Here is a 24,848-nt window from a genome sequence, read left to right on the forward strand (position 1 = left end):
TGGCGGGGGAGGTGATCACTTTTTCAAAAACATTTTCCTAAGCAAAAAGGAAGCAACCCTCTCTGGAGTAGAAAGCTCACAGAAGTGGAGACATTCAGGAGAGAGATCCCTCAACCTGCAGTCTGAAGTGGTACAGTCTATTCTTGCCCCCTCAGAACTCTACCACCTTATTCTGCTGTGGCTGTAGATCTGGGCCAAGGCCCAGCATACGAGCCAAAGAAAGGTAAGCAGGAATAACTGCAAAAACAGCATCTTAGGAAGGAGAAGGCGGCAATGGTGCAAGTAATAAATTGTGCATTTTGCAAATCAAAAGGGAGGCAAAAGAGGAGGAAGGAGGAGGCACTGAAGGGTCAGTTGTAACAGAGGCAGGCAGAACGTGGACAAAGGAAGCCAGACAAAAGCAGCTACTGATTTTGTTTCCTGGAGACATGACAGAAGAACCAACAATTATGTACTGAGAGAGAGAGAGAGAGAGAGAGAGAGAAAGAAAGAAAGAAAAGAAAGAAAGAAAGGGAGGAGGAGTGTCTATCACTTTCATTGTGGGAGAAGGGAAGTGATGCAGGCTGAGCAAATGAATTAGCAGTGGGAGGTTTTTTTCACCTTTATCTCCTTGAAGAAGGAAGCAGTTTCACCCTCGATAATTGGCTGCAGCAAAGGGCTTCTCCGCTTGCTGGAGGGGGAACCCTGTGACAGGCGTTAACAAGCAGGTTACATAATGACCCCTTCCTCCATCATCTCTCCTAACTCCCATTCCTCATTCATTTCCAGATCAAAACCTTTAAAAGTCTCCCCAAGAATGCATTTCATTAAGAAGTGCCAGGGTCGAATCTAACAACAACAATTATTATTATTATTGTCATCATCCTTCCACGCAGTATGGAAACACTGTCTAGTGGCTGCCTTACCCATTATGCTTTTAGAGGCAGAAAGATGGCTGCAGTGTACTCCCAAGGCTAAGCAAATGAGCCTCAACAAAAAGGCTCTGGTGCAAGAGGCAGTTTTGATGCACCATCAGGCGCTGCCTTATTCAGACATGCTCAAATGGAACTGTATGGTTGTGAGCGAGATGGAGATCCAGACTGCAGAGGAGTGGATTCTCAGATGCTTGTCATGGATCAAATGAAATATGACATTGATTCCATGCATATGGAATCAAAACAACCCCTCAGAGAGCTTTCCCTTGCTTAAGTGCTTGCTGAAATTAATGGGACTGAAGACTGCATTTGTGCAATTCTTCTTGCTTTCAAGGGGACCTGCAGGAGAAAAATCTTTTGCTGGGTGGTGTCCTGGGCCCAGAAGAAGCATGTGCTTATCGGGGTAAATGTGACAACCCCCAATAACCCAAATGGCATCCCATCCATTCATCTGAATAGAAAACTTTTATTCCCCTGTCAAGGCGAAGGCTTGGGGCGTGGGGCAGCAGCAAACTAGTAAAAATAAACTCTCATTCATGAAAACAAAGAGGCAGAAAGTAAGAGGAAAGTATCTCTTGTTTGCACTGGCTGAATGGTCAGAAGGCCTGGTAAGCAGCACTCACAGCGCACTCAAGAGATACAATAACCCAGTGTGGAAACTGGCACATTTCCTCCCTTTTTCTTGCTCTGAAATCAGGTGTCTGGCTGGTCCTCACGATCACAAAGGCAAACTTCAAATGTGTTCCTCAACAATTAGGCCTGCAGTCAGGAGAACGTGGCAGCTCCCCCTCCTACAACTACTGCCCACCCCCCGCTTGACAAAACATGGAACAAATAATCTCAAACTGTGCCAACTTCCTCTTTCAAAAAAATGAAATTAAAAAAAAAATCAAAGCTAGGGTCAGAGGCATGCTAACTTAAAGAAGTTTACAAAAAACAAGGGTCCTACTGCTGCCTCATTCCCATCCCATATGACCCAACTCTCTTAGAGAGGCTTTTTGGGAGGAACAGGCCAGTGGGAAGGAGGCGATGGGAAACTTCTCGCCTGCAAATTTCCTTAAGTTATCTTAGGATTCAAGTCAATGCTGCAACCCAGAAAAAATGCTATTTCCCAGAATGTCCCTGAGGCATCAATTTTCTTCCCCTAATCATAGAATTTTGGGTACCATTTCTCTCTTTTTTTAATGTGGAATTTTGTATCAGCTGAAAAGTCAATTTGCAATCTACCTTTTGTACTATGGTATTTTTTTAAATTGCCAAAGTGGTTGACTCTCTGGAAGTCTGTACAGATTGTAATGCAAAATTAAAATATGTGTCTTTGAGTTGGGGGTGGGGGGGTGTGTGTGAGAAAGAGAGATGCCCCAAACTCTATTCAAGTGGGATCTTTCTCTCTTCCTCTGCTAGCACAACTGTGTTTGTGGAGGAAACTGTAGCTGTCTGCTGTGCTTTCTCCTCCACGGGTCAGAAGAAACAGGATGTCTAATTGCTCCCTCCCTTCAGCCAAAGGAGTCTCAAGGACGGCCAACTCGGCAGGGATGCTGGTTCCCTCAAAGAAACGTAAGCCAAGTCCCTGGCCCAGTCTCCCTTGTGAACTGCCAGAAGTCTTAAGTCTACAGTTGCTGATCGCAAACCGAGGGGGTAAATGTGTGGTGTGAACTGCCTGCTTCTTTATGGACAAGGAATTCCACTGATATTGGGGCCTGAGATTTTAGACCCCAAGGGTCATGCTCATTCAGCACACCCAAATCTCAGGTGTCTGCATCCTGAGAAGAGCTTGAACTGCTCTTCTTACTACTCACTGGCATGGCGCAAGAAACCCACACCAGAGAGGGGTTTAGTGCAGACTGTAGCATCCCATGTGGTCCACAGATGCAATGCTAGTAGTGTTAAGATCTCTTTGTGAAACTCTGCCTCCATCTTGAGGACCGTCTCCCCAAGGCCTCTGAGACTGATTCAGCAGCAACAGCTCTCCCCATGCAGAAGTACTTTACTCCCAAGGCTGGCACAAGAGACTGTGCTGCCTGAATGGTCTCCTCCCCCGCCTTTACTTTCTTCTTGTCGTTTTGCTGCTGTTTTAGTGCCAGCAGTGCTGGCATGGCTTTCCACCTCCTTCCTTTGTCTAGGACAGCCCAAGGTCCTTCATCAGAGTGAAGCATTCTGGCTGTGGAACTGCTGCAACTCTTAACTGGTGCCCAAAATTGGGGATCGGCCGGGGGGGGGGGAGGGAGTTTAAACCTACAGCAACTTCGAAAATTGCCCCCTAATTCTCAGCACTGTTTTTAGCCTCTTCAAAGCTGCACCATCCGGAATGAGGCAAGGGCAGAGGAGCACAGCTATCAACGTTTCCCTTTTTAAAAGGGAAATTCCCTTATTCCAAATAGGATTCCTCGCAAGAAAAGGGAAAAGTTGACAGCTATGCAGAGGAGATGGAAGGCCTTGCTGAATGGCCAGAAAAGGCACAGCAGGCCAGCGGAGGCAAGTGGCCAGGCGGGAAGGGGGACTCCCAATTCTGCCTCTCTGCGTCCACCACCTGAAGCAGTTAACTCAGTTTACCTAACGCTAGGGCCAGCCCTCTTTACTCTTCCTATGCACATGCTCATCCAGCTGTTTACCATACAGGGAAAAATGGCTGCAGCTGAGACATTATGTCCAATGCGGTGCACAAAGATAGGCGTTTCCCTCTCTCGCTGCCAGCAATGAGACAAGGTCCACTCAAGCTATCCATGCAGAAAAGGTTTATACTCACGATGATAGGGATGCTGTTGGCTCTTGAGAGGATCTGCTTGACTAAGCGGTATCTGTCATACAGGGGCTTCATCATCTGCCGCTCGTGTTTTGTTACCTGAAATGACGAAGGCACAGTTGGCTGCTTGAGAGGCGTGGTGATGGAGTTTGCAGGAAGCAACAGACTGTGACTATTGCGCCAACTATTTCACTGCCCTCTGCCAAACCTCCTGCGAGAAGGCAGGACTATCGCTTCCTCAGCAGGTGCTGAAACTAAAACGGAGGCCAACCCCTCTCTCCCATCCACCAAGAAGCCTGGTGAAAACTTGGGTTCTATGTCATCAGTTCTCCAACCTTCTACCCGCTTGGCAGATTGCCCTGCCCAGATCTATAGTTCTGTTTCTGCAGTTCTAAATTAGGCTTCATTTTTATTGCCAACTTGGCAATATGCCTCTGAATACCAGTTGCTGGAGACACTGCACTCCTGTTCTGTTTGGGAGCTTCCTGTAAGCATCTAGTTGTCTGATCAGCAGGGCTTTTTCTTATTCCAAAACCAATAATGCCTAGCTCCTTTCAGTGGTCTAAGTCAGGCATCCCCAACCTGTGGCCTTCCAGATGTTTCAGCCTACAACTCCCATGATCCCTAGCTAACAGGGCCAGTTGTCAGGGATGATGGGAATTGTAGTCCCAAACATCTGGAGGACCGAAGGTTGGGGATGCCTGGTCTAAGTCGAAGGTCTGTTCTTGCCTCCATGTTATCTAAAAAGCCTTTGCCTATTTTCTGCTTTTTTTTTTATCAGCAACTTTAGCAAAACAAGCAGCTTTGTCAATCACGAGGAAGACATAAATGTTGCAAGGAGAGAAGCATAATAAGCTGTGAGATGTCATGAAAAGAGGGCTTCTGGAAGTAGTTTAGTGTATTTCTTTGCATTTATATTACTGCACCAGATTTAACTTCTGCATGGATTTATACCCCCCAGTGTCCGGCTTTTCAGAGGAGGCAGACAAGTTAAATTACTTATTGGAAACTGTTTTCTTCGCATTGCCCCTGTAACCCTCCTTTGAAATCTATAATGACAATAATAACCCTGTTGTTAGGTGGGGCTATGAAACACTGCTTCCAAGAAGGAAAAATAAAAACAAGGCAATTGCAATGCTTAAACAATGGCCTGAGTAGCACACATTTCAAGAATAACAAAAACAAAAAAACAGACAAGAAGAAAACGTTATCAGAACAGCAAATGGGGGGAAACAACACTCAGCTGCTGGCCATGAATAACCTGTATGATGGCCTCCAAAATGTTTTCCTTACTTGTTGAATCATCAACATAGTTTTGTAAGGATCAACACTGGAGGAAATGTATTTTGTGTTTTTATATTGTATTATTTTATGTTGTGAACTGCCCTGAGATCCATGGATGAAGGGTGGTATACAAATTTAATAAACAACAACAACACAAAGTTTTAAGAAATCAGAACTTTTCCCTAAGAGAAAATAACAACTCCAGAAAAAGGGCGGGGTGGGGACGGACTTTTTTAAAACATCGCTACCAGTCACGTTCAAAAGGACATTTTGACTAATTGCCTGTTTCCCTGAACAAAGGACCACAAGTAGTGACAAAATGTTGCAGTGATGTATGCAGGGGAAAGCCTTCACTCCATACTATAGAGCTAAGTCATCGGTTGCTGCACTTTTGCACAGGTTCGAGACACTGGCAAACTTTCCTACAATTTCCCATTTCGTAGTTTGTAGTGAACCAATACGGAACACATTTTACACGGATGCTGATGTACTTACTGGTCTTCCGTGGATGCTCTCATAATACAAGAGGGCTTTTTGGAGAGCCACCTTCTCTGCTGCTATCTGATCTCTGGTCATATCCTGTATAAAAAAGCAAGCAAGCAAGGGAAGGGTGGAAAGGGAAACAATTGCATTACTGCGGTTCCTACAGATTTATCCCTAATATTTCCCCGTCCCGTTCCCAGTCCCTCAAAAAGGAGCTACCCAGAGCACAAGATCCTGATTCACAATGCCATTTATTTCATTTTATTTGCCACACCTCATACAAACCATTGTTCAGGAAATATCAATAATAACCAAATGAATGACAAGCAATACATAAAAGCAAACGGAAGAGAAAACATCTAAAAAGCCAGCATGTTATTTTGGGGCTGTCAATCCTCATCTTAAGCAAGGCAGCCCCTTCAGGCAAAAGGCCAATCACGTGCTGGCTGGGGAGCATGCCCAGTACGAACATCTAGGGTATGTGTACCTTAATGTCTTCGGGGCGGTTTGCCTCGGTCCTTTTCTCTTGGAGCTTCTTCTGGATGGTGTCCAGGGTTGCCTCCACTGCTGGCTTAGCCAATTTATCAGACACATCCTGCTTCTTCTCTTCCTCCTTTTCTAGCTGGGAGCCGAAGCTTTTGGGGAGTGTATTGCTACGTTGACGCATCACAGGAGCCAGGTCTTCCTCTGACATCTTCAGCTTTGACTCTAGTTTTGGAAGAGGAAAAAAGAAATAAAACGAGAGTGTGTATTTTCAGGATAGGCACCAGATGGAACCACTGCAGGAGAATTACGTTGAGTTTGAAGGTCACGTGCCAGGATATCTCACCTTTCAGCTGCTTCCGAAACTTTGCAAGGTCATTTGTCCACTTTAGCACCTCCAGGTTGGCTGCTTTGTCACTGTGTGATGGCTATAAGGGGGAGGACAAATAGATGGGGATGCTTTTTTAATGACTGGAGATGACAGATATTGAAAGCAAGGGTGCATTCAAGAGCTTATTTGCTCTAATGAAAGCTGGATAACAGCTAAGGACCTTCTGGCTACCAGGAACCACTTTGCATGCATCACAGAAGTTGTGGCTGGTGGTTGCACAAAAGACTTGGGTAGCCTCTCTACATGCTCCTGGCATCTTACTTACTCTACGAGTGCTGCTTAGCACAGGTAATATTCTAGAGGAAATAACAGTGTATGCTTTGTTATTGGACTTGCTTCTGAAAAAGCAAACCTTCTCTCTGCAACAGACACCATCACAGAGAAATGCAACCTTGAAAAACCCCAACACGCAAATCCGTAGCATTCCTTAGCCAGCTGAAAAGAGTGAATGGAATGGCTCAATCCTGTGCATGTTTACTCGTTTGTGATTTCACCTGAGTTCAATGGGACTTGCTCCCAACTTAAGTGGGCACAGGACTGCAGCCTAGGAATGAAAGGTCTTAAAAGGCTGTTAATCATTCCCTTTGCTGTGCTACCCACAGAAAAAAATTCCCGCTTAGCAATACAATCCCTCAGGACAACTGACACTGAACAGCTTACTCTGTATTTCCTCTCCTCTTCAAATTTGTCTTCGAACCTCCTGATCTTTTTCTTCAGTCCTTGAATCCTGCGGGTCAGCTGTGCTGGTGTCAGATCTTCTCGGTCATCTTCATAAGACCCCAAAGAAGAACTTCTTCTCCTGTGATGAAGGCGAGGAAATGACTGAATTAATTGGTGTTAACAGGAAAGAAGGCTCTATACGATACAGAGAACTCCAGATTCCCCTAGAAGCCAGTAAGATCCTTATACAGGAGCAAAGAAAACTTGCCTAATAATATCAGGTCAGATTATTTGTCCATCTAGCCCAGAACTTGTATATTCTGACTGGCAGAATCTCTCCAGGCAAAAGTCAAGACCTTAAAAGATGCTCCCTGCCCCACCGCAGTCTCAAGTCAACAATAGCGAACTCAGGTGTTGAGTGCTGACAGAAATGAAATCAAAACAGGGTCTACAAGAGGCAGGTACTGACATTCTCAGGAAAACCCTGAAGTTGGTGGTAGTAGGAAAAATATTTTAAAGCAAAACCAAGAAGGCAACCAACACCAAAAGCAGCCCAATGAGGACCAAGCATGTTCAGAAGACACGAAACGCGGAGCATCAGTTGGAAAAGGAAATGAGAAAACAAGAGCGAGATGCCTCACTTGAAGAGAACCACACCATGCTTTCAAAAGCACATAGCTTCCCCCAAAGGATTCTGGGAACAGTAGTTCAACCCTCACAGAGATAACATTCCCACCACCCTTAGCAAATGACGGTTCCCAGGATTCTCCGGGGAGGGGGGAAGCCACATTCCTCATTCCACTGCACCTATGTTTTCCGCTAAAAGCAGAGGTACTTATTCTGGCCTGTTCTGGGGTCTTTTTGGAGTGACCACTTACCCACCTACCTCATGAATGAATGTGAGTTGGGAGGAGAAGGAGGAACTTCTGTGTCATCCAGGTACAGCTGACTTTGCCCGTAGGCATAGAAACGAGGGGATAGCATTGGGTCGCTATCTTCATCCAGCAGCTGGCGAATGAGGCGGCCAGCCTGAGGAGAGAGGCGAGCTTCGCTGGAATCTAAGCCATCACGTTGCCAGGAGGAGAAGGCAGGGACGGGCTCTGGAAATCAATTGGAAGGGAGCAATGATGGATTATTGACTTTTTTTTTAGTTGAATAGGTCTGATTTTCTGGCATGGTCAATAAGGATTGTTTCCCAGTTCCCCTAGACAAATGCTCCTCAATCTCTGGGTTCCTCAGAGGTTGTTAAGACCACAACTCCCACCATCCCCAGTCAGCTCAACCAGTAGTCTGGGATGATGGGAGTTGTAGTCCCATCAACCTCTGGAGACTGAAGAGGCTGCCCTAGATCAACGCTAATTATCATGCCATTTCTGTTGGTCCTTGAACCTTGCTAGAACTGGCAACACACTGGTGTGAAGAAGAAATCAGAGCCAGGAAATTGCCATTAAGGAGAAAGGCTGACACATGAAACGATAACACACATTTTAAAGGGAGGGTGGTGAAGAATACACAAACAAGGCTAGAATGTGCCTAACGTTATTTTGGGTTGTGGCCAATCAAAGAAAGGGGCCTTCACTCATTATTTTGAGTGTAAGGTTAGGACTAGCAGAGGTTTTCATTTTACAGCAACCTTCCTCAGCCTGGTGCCATCAATATGTTTTAGACAGGCCCATGACCAAGGATGATGGACCTTGTAGTCCTAAATATATGGGGAGAACCAAGTTGGGGAAAGCTGCTCTACGGTCAGGTTTGTTTCAGTCAGTCTCTGGGAAGATGAATGGATTGCTGCTCCACTTAAGAGTGGGATGTATCAATATTTTCAACATGCACACAGCTAATTTACGCTAATCACAGACACAAGTCAACAGCACATGCCCTGAGATCCAGAGAGGTATCTTCAGATACCTTAGCTCTACACGTCATATTAGCTGGTGCCTCTTGAATTGGCTCATACTGCATAAAAACAAAGGCCCCTAAGACAACCATGAAGCCATAATAACCTTCAATACACAATCCCACCAAAAACTACATGAGCCTGATACATTTCATGATGTTCAACAACAGGGCTGGGCAATGTGCTCTGGCATCTATTTTGCGATATCCTGTACTGTTATCCAACAAGAAGAAGCTATTACTAAAGTGGTAACTACAGATTGAAAGGGGTGATGACTGTTGCCTCTGCATGCTTTTATCGTGTTTTAATTCAGCATTGAAGTGACCATCCCTTGCTTTCTCAACTGATACAGGGAACCAGGCCATAGCTCAGCAGTGCTACAGAGCTTTTGCACATTTGAGGCATCAGGTTCCATCTATGGAAACCACAGAAAAGAAACCCAGGAATCAAAACTTGGAAAGGACATAGGATCTTGGAGAGTCCAAGCATTCCATGCCTGGCAAACCTCAGTAAAGACACCTCTATTTAACAGCTGTTGGAAGACTACAGTAATATAGCAAGGGTCCCCAAACATATTTCTGTTAAGAACAAATTTCAGGTCCAATGTCAATCCTCCTGTATTCCCAAAGATGGAGACCGTCTACCTGACCAAGGTTGGCCACTCGTGCCTTCCCAGCATGCTCTGCTGAAGCCTTCCTCTTTTCCTTTGTGACATCATCAAACCTTATGCTACCTTGCATTTGCAGCCAAGCTTCTGTTATTTTGAATGATCAGGCAACAGGCATTTACCCCTATCCTTCTGTGAAATAATGAATAGGCTATAATATTTAGATTCAACCAATCCCATTTTCACATCTCAGACTAGCACCACAACGTACAAATCAGCTCTTATCTGGTGGCTGGCCTTTTATTGGCCAGTTTTAAGTATAACATGTTTTGTGTGAGAGATTGAGAAAGGGAATAAATCAAGACAGGAAACCAGGATGATCAAGTGTATTGGAACACACTGAAAAATAATGCTTTGTCTTGTGACCAGATCCCACGAGGACTCTTAATATTCTGTATTTGGATAGTTTACTAAGCTGGTTTGCATGCTCCTACTTAGCTTCTCGGGATTAGGTGGTTTAAGATTTGTGGCTTTGAACTTGTAATTCTGAAAGGGAACTCTGGAGTCAAAACACAGCACTGCCCCCCCAAGCAGTACAACTTTTAGGAAAAAGTGGAACAGCTACAAAAAGTCTTATTGAGCTTTAAAAATAATGCTTTTCCTGCTTCTAAAGTGCTTAGTTCTGATCTTGTACTAGTCAGTCACCAGGTCTTTGGCTTTAGTAACTTGGAACTCTTTTGTTGTGTCCAGCTAAATCACCCTACCCCACAGTCATCCACTGCCAACTTTCCTGCATCAATGTCCAGCTTATACATTCAGCATAATCAAGGGGTCGATACTCCTGATCCACACTGCTGAAGCATGTTTGAACACTTCCCCCCAGAAAAGGCCTCCCTGTATGAGAAAACTGAAATATCAGGGAGAAGGATTAGGCCTAGTCTTCTTCCAGGTGAGCCACTTTTCAACATGCAGTGAGATATGCTTCACCCCCCATCCCCACAAAAAATTAAATAAATAGAAGAACATTCATGCTTCCAACCTTCACCTTCACCCCCCCCCCAAGCATAATGGGCAAGCTTTATCATTTGATGTTGATGAACAGATAAACTGGCAGGGCTTGCCCTACAATTAAACCTGCTCCCCATCTCTGCTCTTGTCTGTGCCCCCTAAGTTGGCCTGCTGCCCTCGAGTACGGTGGAGGATGCTGCCCCACCATCAGTGTTGAGGTAAAATCCAGCTGGCAGTCCAGTTGAATTTCTGTACATGGAATGAGGGGGCGCCATTTTGTCCTTTGCCTTAGGTAGCGAAATGACTCCTGAAAATACCAACTGCCCAAAATCTCCTCATAAATAGCTCCAAGTCAAATGGTTATCTAACGGGGATACTGTTGACATTTGGGAAATCCCGTATTATCTATCCTCCACCCTGTCCTAGCACGCCAACTGTAAACGCTTCTTCCCAGTTTTCGAGTTGCTATTCTTTAAGCAAGGAAGGGAGGGAATGGGAGGGTCATGCTCCAGAGAAGCGGACACGGAGCAATGGGTCCAAACTACTAGAAAGAAGATTCCACCTAAACATTAGGAAGAACTTCCTGACAGTAAGAGCTGTTCGACAGTGGAATTTGCTGCCAAGGAGTGTGGTGGAGTCTCCTTCTTTGGAGGTCTTTAAGCAGAGGCTTGACAACCATATGTCAGGAAGGCTCTGATGGTGTTTCCTGCTTGGCAGGGGGTTGGACTCGATGGCCCTTGTGGTCTCTTCCAACTCTATGATTCTATGATATGGCAAAGGCTGACAACATAAGCAGAGAGGAATTTGGCCTGGATGAACCATTTTTGAAAAGCATGTTGTAGAGGGCTTGTGGAATTTCCAGCAGATGTAGGCAGTGGGAAGTGGCTTATGGCTGGAAAGAACGCTAGGACAAATTTTGGCAAGGGAAAGTCTATTAATGGCTAGTTATAAATACAGCCTCCATGTTTACAGCAGTAGTCCTGTGGTAGATGCTGGGGGTAAAGATAACAGGGAATGGTTGTCTTCACGAACAACTATGCTTCTGAGCTTCCCAGAGACATCTGATTGGCCACTGTTGTCAACAGCAAGGTCATTTCTACATACTTAGTACCTAGTTCTTACAAATATGCCAGCAAAAAGGAAAGGTAAGAAATAACTACTGAATTTGCCCCACTGAAAATTAACCACATGCTTCCAAGCAGTTATATGCTTCTTTCTGTTTCACCACCTGGGGTGCACTTACAGAAACCAAGCAACTGGAAGAAAACGACAGGGATTTCACACCATAAAGCTGTAAAAACTGGTTGTTCCGAAAGTTAGATGGAAGCTTTATCACATGATCCTGCTATCAGCTCTACAGGCTTGCCTGCAACTGCGTAGGTGCCTATGAAAGTGCTAACTGTCTTAATACCTCCGTAGTGACAAATGATAGCAGTACAGAAGGTGTTAAAGGCATCCGAGGCAATACAGCATGCCACCCTCTCTAAACTCAACAGGTCAGTATGGTTAATTTCAAGACTGGAAACATTTACTTGTTTCACACCCACAAAGGAAAACCAAACAACAACAAGACCATACCCTCCTTTAGGACTTAGCTATCTTAAATATTTAGTCTATTCTAAACAGTTAACATATTCAACATATTTAAGGATTAACTGTATACATGTTGTAAAAATTAATATACAGATACCATCAGTGTCACAAAAATTCTAGTTTCAAAACAGTACAAACTGTAAATTACAAGCAACTATATAGGGCAAAACCACAAAAAAGACAGAAAAATTAGTCACTGTCAGCACTTAATTCAATAACTACTAGCTCGTTTCCCAAAATATCTGAAGCAGTGCCAAACTGCTACAATCAGGCAAGGCCATCTCATGCCTTTTGAAAATGTTCCCTTCTTTGTTTGAACTTCCGTTCAGTGGCGTCGCCTCGCAGACAAGTAGGATTGACTACAGAGCACTGTGACATTATCCCATGCCCTATGTGATCCTTGAGTGGTTGGGAACATCAAAAGTAGTTCTTCCTTGGTTACATTTGAAGAAGAAGACTATTACCTGCAAATGCTCAAGCTACAATATGAAGTTGTCCCAGTAAGCAAGGCCAAGAGGACTAATCGGTTTTGGGGTGAGCAAAAAGGGTTCCAACAGAAATGTAGCAACGAGCATGGGTTGTCTAGTGTGGGATTAAGTGTGGTGAGGGCTTTTCCAGATTCTTACAAAGTGTTTTACTCCTTTATTAGTGTCCTCCTGAAATACAGCCCTGCAAATAAAACCATAATCGCTATGTATAAAATCACACAGGTGTAGTGATAAAGAATCAGTGGTACCTGCTACACTTATAACTGCATGTTAGCTTCTTGATATGGTTCCACACACACACAATAAACTTTTTCAAGCAATCCTGAGTTATGCTTCAAGGCCAATTTCTGCTCAGTGAACCCTAACTGAAAAAACAACAACAACTTTTTGGAAGATCTTCTGCAACGTGATGAGTTGCAAACAGTGATAACATTTCCAGATACGAACTCTACGGAAAATCTCCACAAGTGTACGTTAAAATGGCATGAGGAGAGTGAGGGTGCTCGTATAACATGGACGCCACACCTCCCTCGGCCCACCAATTATGGTACGGTAAAGAAGGGGGCAATGTGGGACTAAGTGAAATGCTCCTGGGTTTCTTTGTTTACCACATGGGTGGCAGCAACACCATTTCACAGCCCTTGTTTTGGGGCTTCAAAAACGGTAAGATGAGATTTCATCTAACACCACCTCTTTTAGCCCTTACATAACCCTCATATTTTCCCATGATATCATGCAGGAGGGTGGGTGACACAGAAGCACCCTTGTGGAAATAAGCGTTGCTTACAGCTTTCGCTTTTAAAATGTCCCTGTCATAGAGAAGAACTTCTGCCTCAAAGGATGTGAGAATCTCAAGGTAAGACTCAACTGCCCTCTTGCCTCTCTCTCCCAGCCACAGCCCTATTGGTATTTAATATCTAGACTTCAAAGCAGGGAAGGAAATACTTTGGTTCAACCAACGACAGCTGAATCCACAGGGGGCTGACAGAGGAACTCTCATCCAGGTCACCTTTGAAAAGATGAAAAGCAACTGTCCCTTTCCAGGGCATGGCTCATTCGAATATTCAGGAAACGTAATGAAAGATGAGCAGAACTTTAGACCCAAGGGGGTCACATCTAGGAAATTAGCAGCTTGCAAAACTAAAATCACATCACCTGGTGTCTTCTATCAGCAACACCCACAACTGCTGGTACTGCAAATCCGCATTTAGCTGCCTTAATCAACCCTGCTTTAAAATTCTGAACTGATAACGTAAGTAGCATGCATGTATAAATTGACATAAACTCTAAAAGGTGCCTATCTAAAAAAGACAATTTCCCCACATAGTTTGCTTCACTTTTGTAGAGGCAAGATGGTATCTGTTCTTGCCCTCAGACTTACAAATATGAGAACTCAGTAATAAGCTACCATTAATTACATGTATAGTAAGAGGAAGGTTCAAAATTCACAGGGTATTAGAAACCCCAAACTCTGCATTCCAAAGAACAAGACCAAATACTAGCCTTTCAGCACCATTACTGAAAATTTCCCTTGCAATTTCAGCTTTAGAAAACTCTGGGAATGAGGACACAAAAACAGCCATTTCACAGAAAAGAAAAATGCCGCTCCTAGCTTTCTTGGAAAGATAAAAATGTCCCATTCAAAACCGCAATTTTCATGAATGTAAACAAACGAAAGTGATTTGCCCCCTCCCACCTTTGCTCCTCTCCCAGTGGATATTCCAGTGGAAGTGTGCCTGTGTGTGTCCAGACATATGAAAACCATTAAAAGGGCTGATGCAAAACATCTCTGTCCTGTCAAGCTGAGAAAGAGCAACCAGATCATTTGAAGCACAATCAATTTAAGATATTTAAAGCAAGGGAAAACCCTACCAAACACTGTAGTTTTTTTATATTGTAATTTTATGGTGTGAATGGGTATAAGGTGGTGTACAACTTTATTACTATTACTATTATTATTATTATTAATTGTTGTTGTTATCATCATTAGTTGTTGTTGTTATCATCATCATCATCAACAACAACATAATTTTACATACAGGGAAAAACCCATACACACACACAAAGGAATTTCATGTAAGTTCCATAGGACTAGCGGAGTGGGAAAGTAAGCAAGTTTTATCCAATGCTCATATTTGTTATCTGAACTTGGAAAAGCAGAAGGAAATTCCCTCCAGATAAGCAAAATAATGCTGATGCTCTGGGTTTTGTGTGGTAACACCGCTAGGAATACCAGAGCATTATTCTTTCAGCTGCTCCGTGATTAAGCAAGCAAAGAGAGGCAAAAAAGAAGACACAGACATTCACTTTCTTTTTCTACAAGCCATGTGTCCCCGCATCCTTTCCTGTTGCTGCAGGTCAGTCACCAAAGTGGAGGGGGAAGACAAGACATATAACCACACCGCCGAGAGAGTTCTCTCACTCGTGCGAGCCTACCTTCCCAGTTGTTGTTGTCACTGCACAAGGCTGTCAGGTCCAGTCGAGGCACTTCGGAAACAAAGCTCTCTTCTTGGCCATCGGCATCTTGGTTCCTCTGTAATTTGGCTTCAGGGATGCTGGGATGCTCCTGGATCTTCATGCTTGAATTCTGCAACAATCCCCCAGGACAAGAAAGAAATTCACAGAGTTGTTTTTTGCAATGTTCAGTGCAAGAGAGGGGGAAGAAAAAAACCAAAACAGAGGCAGATGCAGGTTCTTGCAAAAATAATAATCAAGTATGCTTCTTCTCTTTTATAGATAAACACAAAACAACAGTCTTTGGTGCTTTTCCAGCTTAGTATCCAAATGATCTCCGCTCAGCCCCGCCCCCCTTTCAGTTTTAATTGGTCACTAGTATCAGAAAAATAATAAAATCCTTTTCTCCAAAAACTTTATCCTTGGCTTAAAATGTCACAGCAAGCAGTCCAGAGGGGGCTTTTCTCTCCATAACTGCAAGCAGCAGCTGATATAAAGTCTCTGGTTGCTGAATGAGATACAGAAGGAGGCAGAACAACCGATGCGTCTTCTTCTAAAGCACAAGGCTTTCGAGGCAGTCAAAAAACCCCACCACCCGTTGCTAGGGCTGCTGTAGCAACGAAACGTGTCTTTTGGAAACAGACACCACCATCTCCCTGCTCTCTCTCTCTGGAGGAAGCCGAGCCGCCTGACAAGGAGCGCCACCAGCGACGACAACGTCGTTGCTCTCCGGGCAAGCTCTGCCGGCGTAGATCAATTAGTGCCCGTTAAGCTGCGCTGGCTGCGGCTTGGCTTCCTGTGGTTGTTCTCTGGCTGGGTGTGGGGGGAGAGCAGGACTATTTATGGAGGAGCTCTGGGACACGGTTGCGCAAGCCCAAATTCTAAGGGGGTTTGGGCATTGAACAACTGGAGGCTGCAGAGCTGCGGGACAGAAGCCAGAGGACTGGGAACGCTTCCTGCTCATCTTCTATCTGGCCCCCACCCACAATTCCTAAACTGCCAAGGAGGTGATCTATAATTTATACGGGAGGGCGGGGGAAAACAGCAGCTCTTTTGCTGTGCTAGCACTCACTCAAACGACATCGGAGATGTATTTTGCCTCTGGGAACACAGAACCCGTTGCTCTCAGTCCCCTCTGTTATTTGCTTTTGCCTGCTTACCTTGTCTGACTTCAGCTTCTGAGTTCTTAGCCCTGCCTGCTCCCCCTCCTCAGTACAAAAATTACCTTGGGCCCACTTAACTTGCAGGATCGCCGTATCCCCTATGTGCCCACTCAACTACAGTGGTACCTCAGGTTACAGACGCTTTTGGTTACAGATGCTTCAGGTTACAGACTCTGCTAACCCAGAAATAGTACCTCGGGTTAAGAACTTTGCTTCAGGATGAGGACAGAAATTGTGCAGCGGCAGCGGGAGGCCCCATTAGCTAAAGTGGCACCTCAGGTTAAGAACAGTTTCAGGTTAAGAGCGGACCTCCGGAACGAATTAAGTTCTTAACCCGAGGTACCACTGTACTTAAGATCTTCAGAACAGGGACTGTTGCAGGTACCATGTAATATTCATTCTGTAGTTGCAAGAAACTTATCTCTCGGTGTGGAAGCACCTACAACTCTGAAACTCCCTGTTGCTTGACCTAGGCAGGTGCCTTCACTTTTTTCTTTTTGGTACCAACTTAAAACATGGGATGTAGCTGTTGCTGCATTTTAATCTTTTTAATTGTTGGTTTTGATTGCCTTTTCTTAATTTTTTAAAAAACTGTTTTCATTGAAAAGTTTAATATTTCCTGCAAACTACTTAGAGGTTTTATTACAATCAAGTGGTATATATAGTTAAAACAAAAACAAAAACATCAAGGTTGAGAGGCTCGGTCCACAGGGCAGTTATCAATACAAAAAAATGATCAAAAAAGGAAGAAAGGAGTGAGGTTGGGATGTCCATTTTGATTTGCATTTTAATAAAATATGGAAAATAGCAACTATCAAAGACAGACAATGCTGTAAGAAACCTAATTTAAACAAACAAACTTCTGTCCTGTGGGAAATAACAATATATATGATTAAACTGAGCTACACATTCAAATAGGGTCTAGTGCACATCTTGAGCATATTGGTTTGGAAGTCAACCCCACTTATTTTGGATGAACCTTCTTCCAAAAAAAGTGTGCTTAGGATCACAGTCAGGAATCGTGGGCATGTTTGATCAGAGGTCTGTCTGACTTGCTCACTTTCCAGTTAAGCTCACAGGGTTGATGTTTATGGGTGCAATCCTACTCCTAGAGGAACCAACAGAAATACCTCCGTTTTTGTGTTATCGCAGCCCATTTCAGAGTTGCTCTTTTTAAAAACGAAGGTTACATTCATTCTGAGGCAAATGCACTTCCTCTAGAGCCTGAGGTAAATGGATAGAGTCCTGATTAGGATTGCAATTAATCAGGACTGTCTCCAGGCATACATGTAACAGGAGCAACAACAAATTGTAACAGCGCAATCCTATGCGTACTTACTTAGAATTCCACTGTATCCAGTGAGGCTTATTCCACAGTAAGTGCATATAGGACTGCAGACTTAAGTAGGGGATATGGGTCCACTGACAGGGAGTCAAGGATGCTGCATTAAGAATCTAGATTTCAGACCCAGGAAGCTCCACAAGTTAAGCAGATTGCCTGAGCAAGGAGGACGATGACGTATAAAATGTAAACAACCGCCCCACGGAAGTGCTAGAGAATCTAAAGGGTAATAATCTGCTCCTACGGCACATTTCTGCTTGGCATACCAGATACAAGACGAGAGACAGAGACAGAAAGAGAGAGAGAGAAAAAAAACTCTGTTCAAAACAGGCACATTTCCTTGGCTGAATTCATTGTGAGTTTTAAAGCGACAGTGATGTGGCAACAAAATCAACTGTTCCGCACAACTACAGATAGATTTGCTTTCCCAAATGCTGTGCCTGGCATGTCTCTTGCTTTGGATTTCATGAAGGAATAAAGATGGGCAGCTGGAGGGTTATGACGGAACAAAAGTTGATGGCAATGGCTATAATGACCTAATGAAGTCTGGGTTGGAGAATGGTCTGTGGGGGGGGCAGAGAGAGAATATGCTGCCCTCGAGTAGACATGGGTTGGAGGGAATAAAAACAACCCCAACGTATTTTTTAATGCAAACTGGCTGGTGGATATCTCCCATATGAAAAGGAAGGATGGGTACAGCCCAATTTAATTTGTTAGTTCGTTAAATAGGTAAGTAAATAAGCGCATGCAGAAAAACTAAGCAGCTCTAAAATAATATGAAAGCTCAATGAAGGAAATATTTTGCTCAAAAGGAGAAACATACATCTTTTATGTTGAAAGCTCTGGCGTTTCAACTGTTTTGACCCCAATCAATTGCACAACTCTTCTATTTCCTTTTCTTCTGTTTGAACGTATATTGCAATTGTTTTAAGAAAGACAAAGATAGAAACATTGTGAAGTATGTTTTTTTTTAAAAAAAATAAGGAAAACACACATGCTTGACCGGCATGTTATTAAGCCAAACCAATTAACGTCAAAATGACAATTCTAGGTATTTATCCACAATTCGCAAGAACATGTCCTGTTGCCTAACGAACGGAGTATTTGAAGGCTAAAATAATACTTCAGGAACAGGGTTTGTCACAGGGTGGGAATGAACATTCTTAATGCTCTTTCCCTATAAAACAAGCTGTACCACGGCATTGTAACTTAAGACTCCCAATGATCTTTCCAAGTAACTTAATAAAACCGTGTCAGGAGTCTGACTCCTTCTCTCCACGTAGTGAGTGAGACGTATCAACTGAGAGTGTACATCCAGAACATTTTTCTGCCAGTAACCAGAAGTAAACAGAACCAGAACGTTCATAAGGAGGAAGAAGAAGCCATAATGTTACAGGTTGAAGTGCATTTCTGAACCAACCTATTCCTCCTTTAAAGCAAGTGTTAAAACACACACATCAGCTTGGGACATTTTTTTTTTAAATGTAGTCAACATTGCCATGTTTTGCCTCTGACACTGCATAGCAGGCTGCATAGCTTTGGGATGAAAGTGGATTTCTGTGCTTTCTCCGCTAAGTGTTGGTTACACTCGGTGAGCTACTTGCTCATTCATGCGGCTCGTAATGCAATGAATAATCCATAAGCCCTTCTGCAAAATAATGGCAGCTTAGAACCCAAGGGAGATGCAGGGAATTTGCAGACACATTCCGAACGCACATGGACGGCTCGCTGTTGCCACAAATGTTATTTTTACTTTTGCTTCTTCTGACGGCTGCTTATATCCAAGAACTGTAATGTACCTATTTGCAGCATCGGCGGGGAGGATTGTCAGGAAAGTCAAATATCTCTGCTGATGGGGAAATAGGCTCAAGCTCTGGTAGAAATAAGAGATGAGATTGGCCACTCCCTGACAGTTAACTAGCTCGCTCATTCTAGCTTGGGACTTCAAGGACTACAGTGGTACCTTGGTACTCAAACAACTTGGAACCCAAACACTGCAAACCCGGAAGTGTTCCAGTTTGTGAACTCTTTTCAGAAGCCGAACATGCTCTGTTTTGAGTGTTACGCTTCCAATTTGAGTGCCACACTTGCGTTTTGAGTGTTACGCTGAGGTCTGTCTGTCTGTTTTTGCTATTTATTTTGCATTTTTGTGGCTCTTTGTTTTTGTGAATGCGTGGAACCCAGTTCAGCTACCGATTGATGGATTGTGTGACTGCAGTACATTTTCAATTGCTTTCATTTTATGGATCAATGGTCTCAATAGATAGTAAAATTCATGTTAAATTGCTGTTTTAGGGTTTTTTTTAAAAAGTCTGGAATGGATTAATCCATTTTGCATTACTTTCTATGGGAAAGTGCGCCCTAGTTTTGGAACGCTTTGTTTTTGGAACGGACTTCTGGAACGGATTAAGTTTGAGAACCAAGGTAGCACTCTACATGCAAATCAAACCTAGAATGCATTTGGTCCCAGCGCATGGTCTGGATGCAAATGAAGCCACTTAGCTGAAGGTTCATACCTAGCCGGTGGCTGGATGGGAGAGTGCCTTAGGAATCCCATGCATGACATCTTGGGATCCATCATGGAAGAAAGACTGGCTATATGGATAGGATTGGAACAATCTACAGGGAAGAATAAGGCAGAAGCCTTGAATAGGTGGAAATAAGGTGCAGCCAGCCTGCTCCTGACTAATCTTGCATAGATGAAACCACCTAAGAAGACAAGTGAAGGCTAGTAGGGGGAAGGAAGGGAAGTCTCATTCTCCCTCTTGCCCTCCTACCTATAAGGGCCTGGCAGAGATGATCAGGGAGGAGGCAGAGGAAGTATGGTGGGAAGGGGTTGAAAGAAGGGATTCAGCCTTTTGCAATACATGGATTATGAGATAATTCTACGCCTTTTCCTGCGATGAAAATCCTTAACAAATTGTAAATTCTGTATAAGCAGATTTCCCCACATTTACTGCAGTGCTTCAAAGGGTCTGAAGTAAAGGAAACTAAACTCTGTGGTCCGAGGAAATAATGCAGATTAAGAAAAATGGTGCCCATACAGTCATACCTCGGGCTGAAGTAGCTTTGGGTTGAGCATTTTCGGGTTGTGCTCAGCGGCGACCCGGAAGTAACGGAACGCATTACTTCCAGGTTTCGCCGCTCGCGCATGTGCAGATGCTCAAAATGACGTCACACGCATGCGCGGAAGCTGCGAATCGCAATCCGTGCATGCGCAGACACGAGTTGTGTTCACTTCAGGATGCGAACGGGGCTCTGGAACGGATCCTGTTCGCATCCAAAGGTACCACTGTATTAGGCATTCTGCTTCCAAGATTTACCGTATTTTTTGCTCTATAAGACTCATTTTTTCCCTCCTAAAAAGTATGGGGAAATGTGTGTGCGTCTTATGGAGTGAATGCAGGCTGCGCAGCTATCCCAGAAGCCAGAACAGCAAGAGGGATCGCTGCTTTCGCTGTGCAGCAATCCCTCTTGCTGTTCTGGCTTCTGGGATTCAGAATATTTTTTTTCCTTGTTTTCCTCCTCCAAAAACTAGGTGCGTCTTGTGGTCTGGTGCGTCTTATGGAGCGAAAAATACGGTACATCAGAAATAGTCAACAAGGACTCCCACCTCCCACCCCGATGTTTCTGGAGTTCCATCAGCATGGCCAATGGTGAGAGATGTTTGGAGCTGGAGTCCAGTAACACCTGCAGAGCAGCATATTGATAGTCTCAATCATGGATAGCCAAATAAGCTCAGAATTTTCAGTAATGGCAGACAGAATGCAGGTGAGCGGAAACGGCCCTATCCCAGATAAAAACAAACATTAAAGAGAGGCACGGTGGATCACACCAAAGGTCCATCTAGCCAGCATCCTGTTTGCAACTACAGGCAGCCAGCTGCTTCCTGGAAGCTGTGCACAAAGGCAACGGCAAACCCCCACACTGGCTAACAGCTGCAATTCAGAGGTACACCGGCAAGTTCTAGTGTTATGGGAGAGAGGGAGAAATAATACGTCTCTTGCTTTTCTCTATACCAGGTATCCTACAACCCTCCTTCAAGTGTGGGTCCTTCCATAGCAAAATAGCACCATCCACACACAGAAAGGGGGGGGGTTAGCAGGTTAGGGGAAACCCCAAGGTTATACAACTACAAAGAATTTAGAGCAGCAGACTTGGGGTCACCTAAAAGGAAGTGATTGAGTCCAGCGAGATCTGAGCATCCTCAGTGGCCATGGAATGTTGACTGGATTGTGGGGGTAGGAAACAGGAACCTAATGGGTGGGAAGAGGGGGAAGGGAAGGGAAGGGAAGGGAAGGGAGTATCTTGGAAGAGACCATCCTGGAATGGAGTAGATTGTGGTGGGCTTGCAACCTGACAAGGATCACTCTGCATTGGAACTCCCCCCTCAAATCCCACTTATAACTTTATAAACCTTTATTGTACTCTCCACAATCCTATTTATTTTCTAAAGTAAAATCCCCAAACTCTTTGATCATTACTTCCTGATTCCCCCCCCCTTTTTGCTGTTTTCTTCACCCTTTCTTGGTCTACAGTATTCTTTTATTGCAATGGGAGGCGAGAATTGTATACAGTATTCCATATACAGGCACAGCACAGATTTATATAAAGGCATCACAATACTGGGAAATATCTATTTTGATTCCTTTTCTGATATAAAGAGCCTAGGGTGTTGGGCTCAGTGGCCAATAGGGCAGAGAGGACACGATCATCAACACCTTTAGACACAAGTAAGGAGTGTAGAGGTTACATCCTGTGACCAGCAGCAGACCGGCAGCCCAGACTCCAAGGTCCAACTATGGAAATTTACAAGTCCTGGCTGCCCATTGCCCTCTGCCCTCATCTGAAGGTAGGGTGGGCAGAGAAAAGGAAAGGGAGCCTGTTCTGCTCTGAATAACATTGTTTGTTATCAGAGGTATGTTCCTAAGCCCCCCTAAGCAACAGGCTTAGAAGGGCTGTGGAATGCAAAAACTACTCTGAAAGAATGCAAACATTTTCTTGACCCTGTAATACCTGGATAATGCGATCTCTGGGCAAATGCTATGCCTTTTCCTGTGATGAAAATACTTACTGAATTTTAGATTCTGTATAAGCCAATTTTTAAAAACAAGTTCAGCGCCCCATTTTTTAAGGAAACAAAAATGTTTTGTTTTGAGAATTCTGTGTTGAAGTCCTTGAATTCAGGTGCGCTAACGTCAAGGTTCTGGTGGGAACTTTCATATTGTAGTTTTAGGTTGTGAGGATAAGGTAGGAGGAGGGAACTTTCTACACTGCGCTGAGATCTCAGTCCGAGAAATAGTGACTTCTGAAAGGTCATCCAGTGAACTTTACGGACACGTGAGGTTTTATTCCCAGCCTTAGCCCAACAGATAAGCCACACTGGATTAGTAGCTAGTTTCCCCAATAACCCTGAAAATAAATGCCAATATCTGTTGCTCTCTGCTGCTAGTCCAGTACTCTTGGGAAGCCCTTCCACTGGACTGTTTGAAAAGCAGAGTGGTTACAAAAGTAGTGCCATAGTTGGGCCCCTCACCTAGAACTGCATTGCATGGCTGCTGATGATCCTGAAAAACTTACAAGCAAATGTGCTTACTCATTTAGCAATGTACTTTCTCAGGGTCGCTAAAGCAAAGGTGACCCCCGGGCAGCCATTGACATTTATATCTGTGAAACTGTTTACTTGGGGTTAAGGATCATCCAAGAACACGGAGCTGAGCTGCATTTGCTTTGCCCTCTTTGCCTGGTATGAGACACGATGGCATAACCCCCTCCTGATTGCACCATGGCAGCAGCTGGACTCTGAAAATTACACACAGGCACTCTGTGGCACAGGCCATATTTAGGGGAAGGGATGGGGAGAAAGAGCAGCAAGGCATCAGGTACCAATCTTACTTCTCGTGTTGCACAACCTGGTGAAGGACAGACAGTTCCTGGCACTCTGAGCTTATCCTCATACTGGGTGGGTAGACAGAGAAGCTGAACAACACTAGCTAGTCCTGTTCCTATCATAATGAAGCAGAAGGACCACTGTGCTCTTGCCCTGCTTGTGGACTTCAAAGAGGCATCTGGGTTGCTGCAGTAAGAACTGAGTGCTGGGCTAATTAAGCCCCTTGTTCTGATCTAGTGAAGTTCTTACACTCTGACTTTCAGGGTTCTACGGGAAAACCGAAGCATTGATGCTTTTGAATTATGGTGTTGGAGGAGACCCTTGAGAGCCCCATGGACTGCAAGAAGAGCAAACCTCTCCATTCTTAAGGAAATCAGCCCTGAGTGCTCACTGGAAGGACAGATCCTGAAGCTGAGGCTCCAATACTTTGGCCACCTCATGAGAAGAGAAGACTCCCTGGAAAAGACCTTGATGTTGGGAAAGATGTTGGGCACAAGGAGAAGGGGACGACAGAGGATGAGATGGTTGGACAGTGTTCTTGAAGCTACCAGCATGAGTTTGACCAAACTGCGGGAGGCAGTGGAAGACAGGAGTGCCTGGCGTGCTCTGGTCCATGGGGTCACGAAGAGTCGGACACGACTAAACGACTAAACAGCAACAATGATGGGAAAACTACAATTCTGCTGAAGCACACACTGGTATGCAATCCTACTCCTTCTTAGAGTAGGGCCACTGAAGCGAACAGACATTTCAGTGGGTCTACTCTAGGTACTCTAGGCCAGATTCAACTAATGGTGTGGAAGTCAGCGCAGACACTTTTGCTAAAAAAACCCCAACAACCCTCCTTGAATAGTTAGAGCATGGCGCCGAGAATGCCAAGGTTGCAGCCCCAGCCAGAAAGACTAGTGGTCACAAAGGATGGGAGCTGTCGTCCACAATAACTAGAGGCCGCCATATTGGCTGCTCTTCTTCTTAACCATGGTTTAGCATTGCATGTGACTGTGGCCACTAGGTCATGTTGCCCATGGTCGCAGATTATGTTGAACCTGGATAGAGGCAGCATGGGAAAACTGGACAAGAACAGAAGGGATAATGTGAGACTGCATCTTTCAGCTCAGTTGGTTAGAATGTGGTGCTGAGGTTGCAGGTTTGATCCCCGAAGGGCCAGCTGCATATTCCTGCATTGTAGAGGGCTGGACTAGATTATGACTCTTTGATTCCAAGCCATTCCAGAGGATTGGGAGAATAAATAGAATTCAGCGTGGCAGTGAAACGGGTGACAATCTCCTTAGAATGGTTCTGAATTCCACCCAGAGAATCTAGCTTTCTGAAAATATCATCATATCCCCCCCCCCTTTTTTTTAAAGTGAAGCATCTAATCCTTAGACTACAAAAGTCAGCCTGGCAAAATGACTAAACCCAGAGAAGATCCCGCAGGGACTAGAGGG

The 24,848-nt window shown here is 44.4% G+C and overlaps 1 protein-coding gene and 1 long non-coding RNA gene across 5 annotated transcripts in view; one reads left to right on the forward strand and one right to left on the reverse strand.

Annotated features, from left to right (window-relative positions):
• Positions 1-24,848, reverse strand: part of FAM13A (family with sequence similarity 13 member A) — a 135,149-nt gene that overhangs the window by 6,538 nt on the left and 103,763 nt on the right. For all 3 annotated transcript variants that reach the window (XM_083398272.1, XM_083398271.1, XM_083398273.1), the window contains 8 exons: positions 14,988-15,138; positions 7,845-8,058; positions 6,959-7,097; positions 6,254-6,335; positions 5,912-6,132; positions 5,437-5,520; positions 3,661-3,756; positions 601-684 (listed from right to left, as the gene is read on the reverse strand). In XM_083398272.1, the coding sequence (XP_083254398.1) occupies positions 601-684; positions 3,661-3,756; positions 5,437-5,520; positions 5,912-6,132; positions 6,254-6,335; positions 6,959-7,097; positions 7,845-8,058; positions 14,988-15,138 (1,071 nt within the window). The remainder of the gene's footprint in view (positions 1-600; positions 685-3,660; positions 3,757-5,436; positions 5,521-5,911; positions 6,133-6,253; positions 6,336-6,958; positions 7,098-7,844; positions 8,059-14,987; positions 15,139-24,848) is intronic.
• LOC310657769 lies at positions 9,521-12,667 on the forward strand. Of its 2 annotated transcripts, none has more exons than XR_014501916.1 (3): positions 9,521-10,411; positions 11,716-11,966; positions 12,393-12,667. It is a non-coding gene; the product is annotated as an uncharacterized lncRNA (long non-coding RNA). The 2 variants fall into 2 exon arrangements; XR_014501917.1 differs by having other exon boundaries at positions 9,523-10,411; positions 11,890-11,966.

Source organism: Podarcis tiliguerta (genome assembly GCF_965153285.1).
Source record: "Podarcis tiliguerta genome assembly, chromosome: 9".
NCBI lineage: Eukaryota > Metazoa > Chordata > Lepidosauria > Squamata > Lacertidae > Podarcis > Podarcis tiliguerta.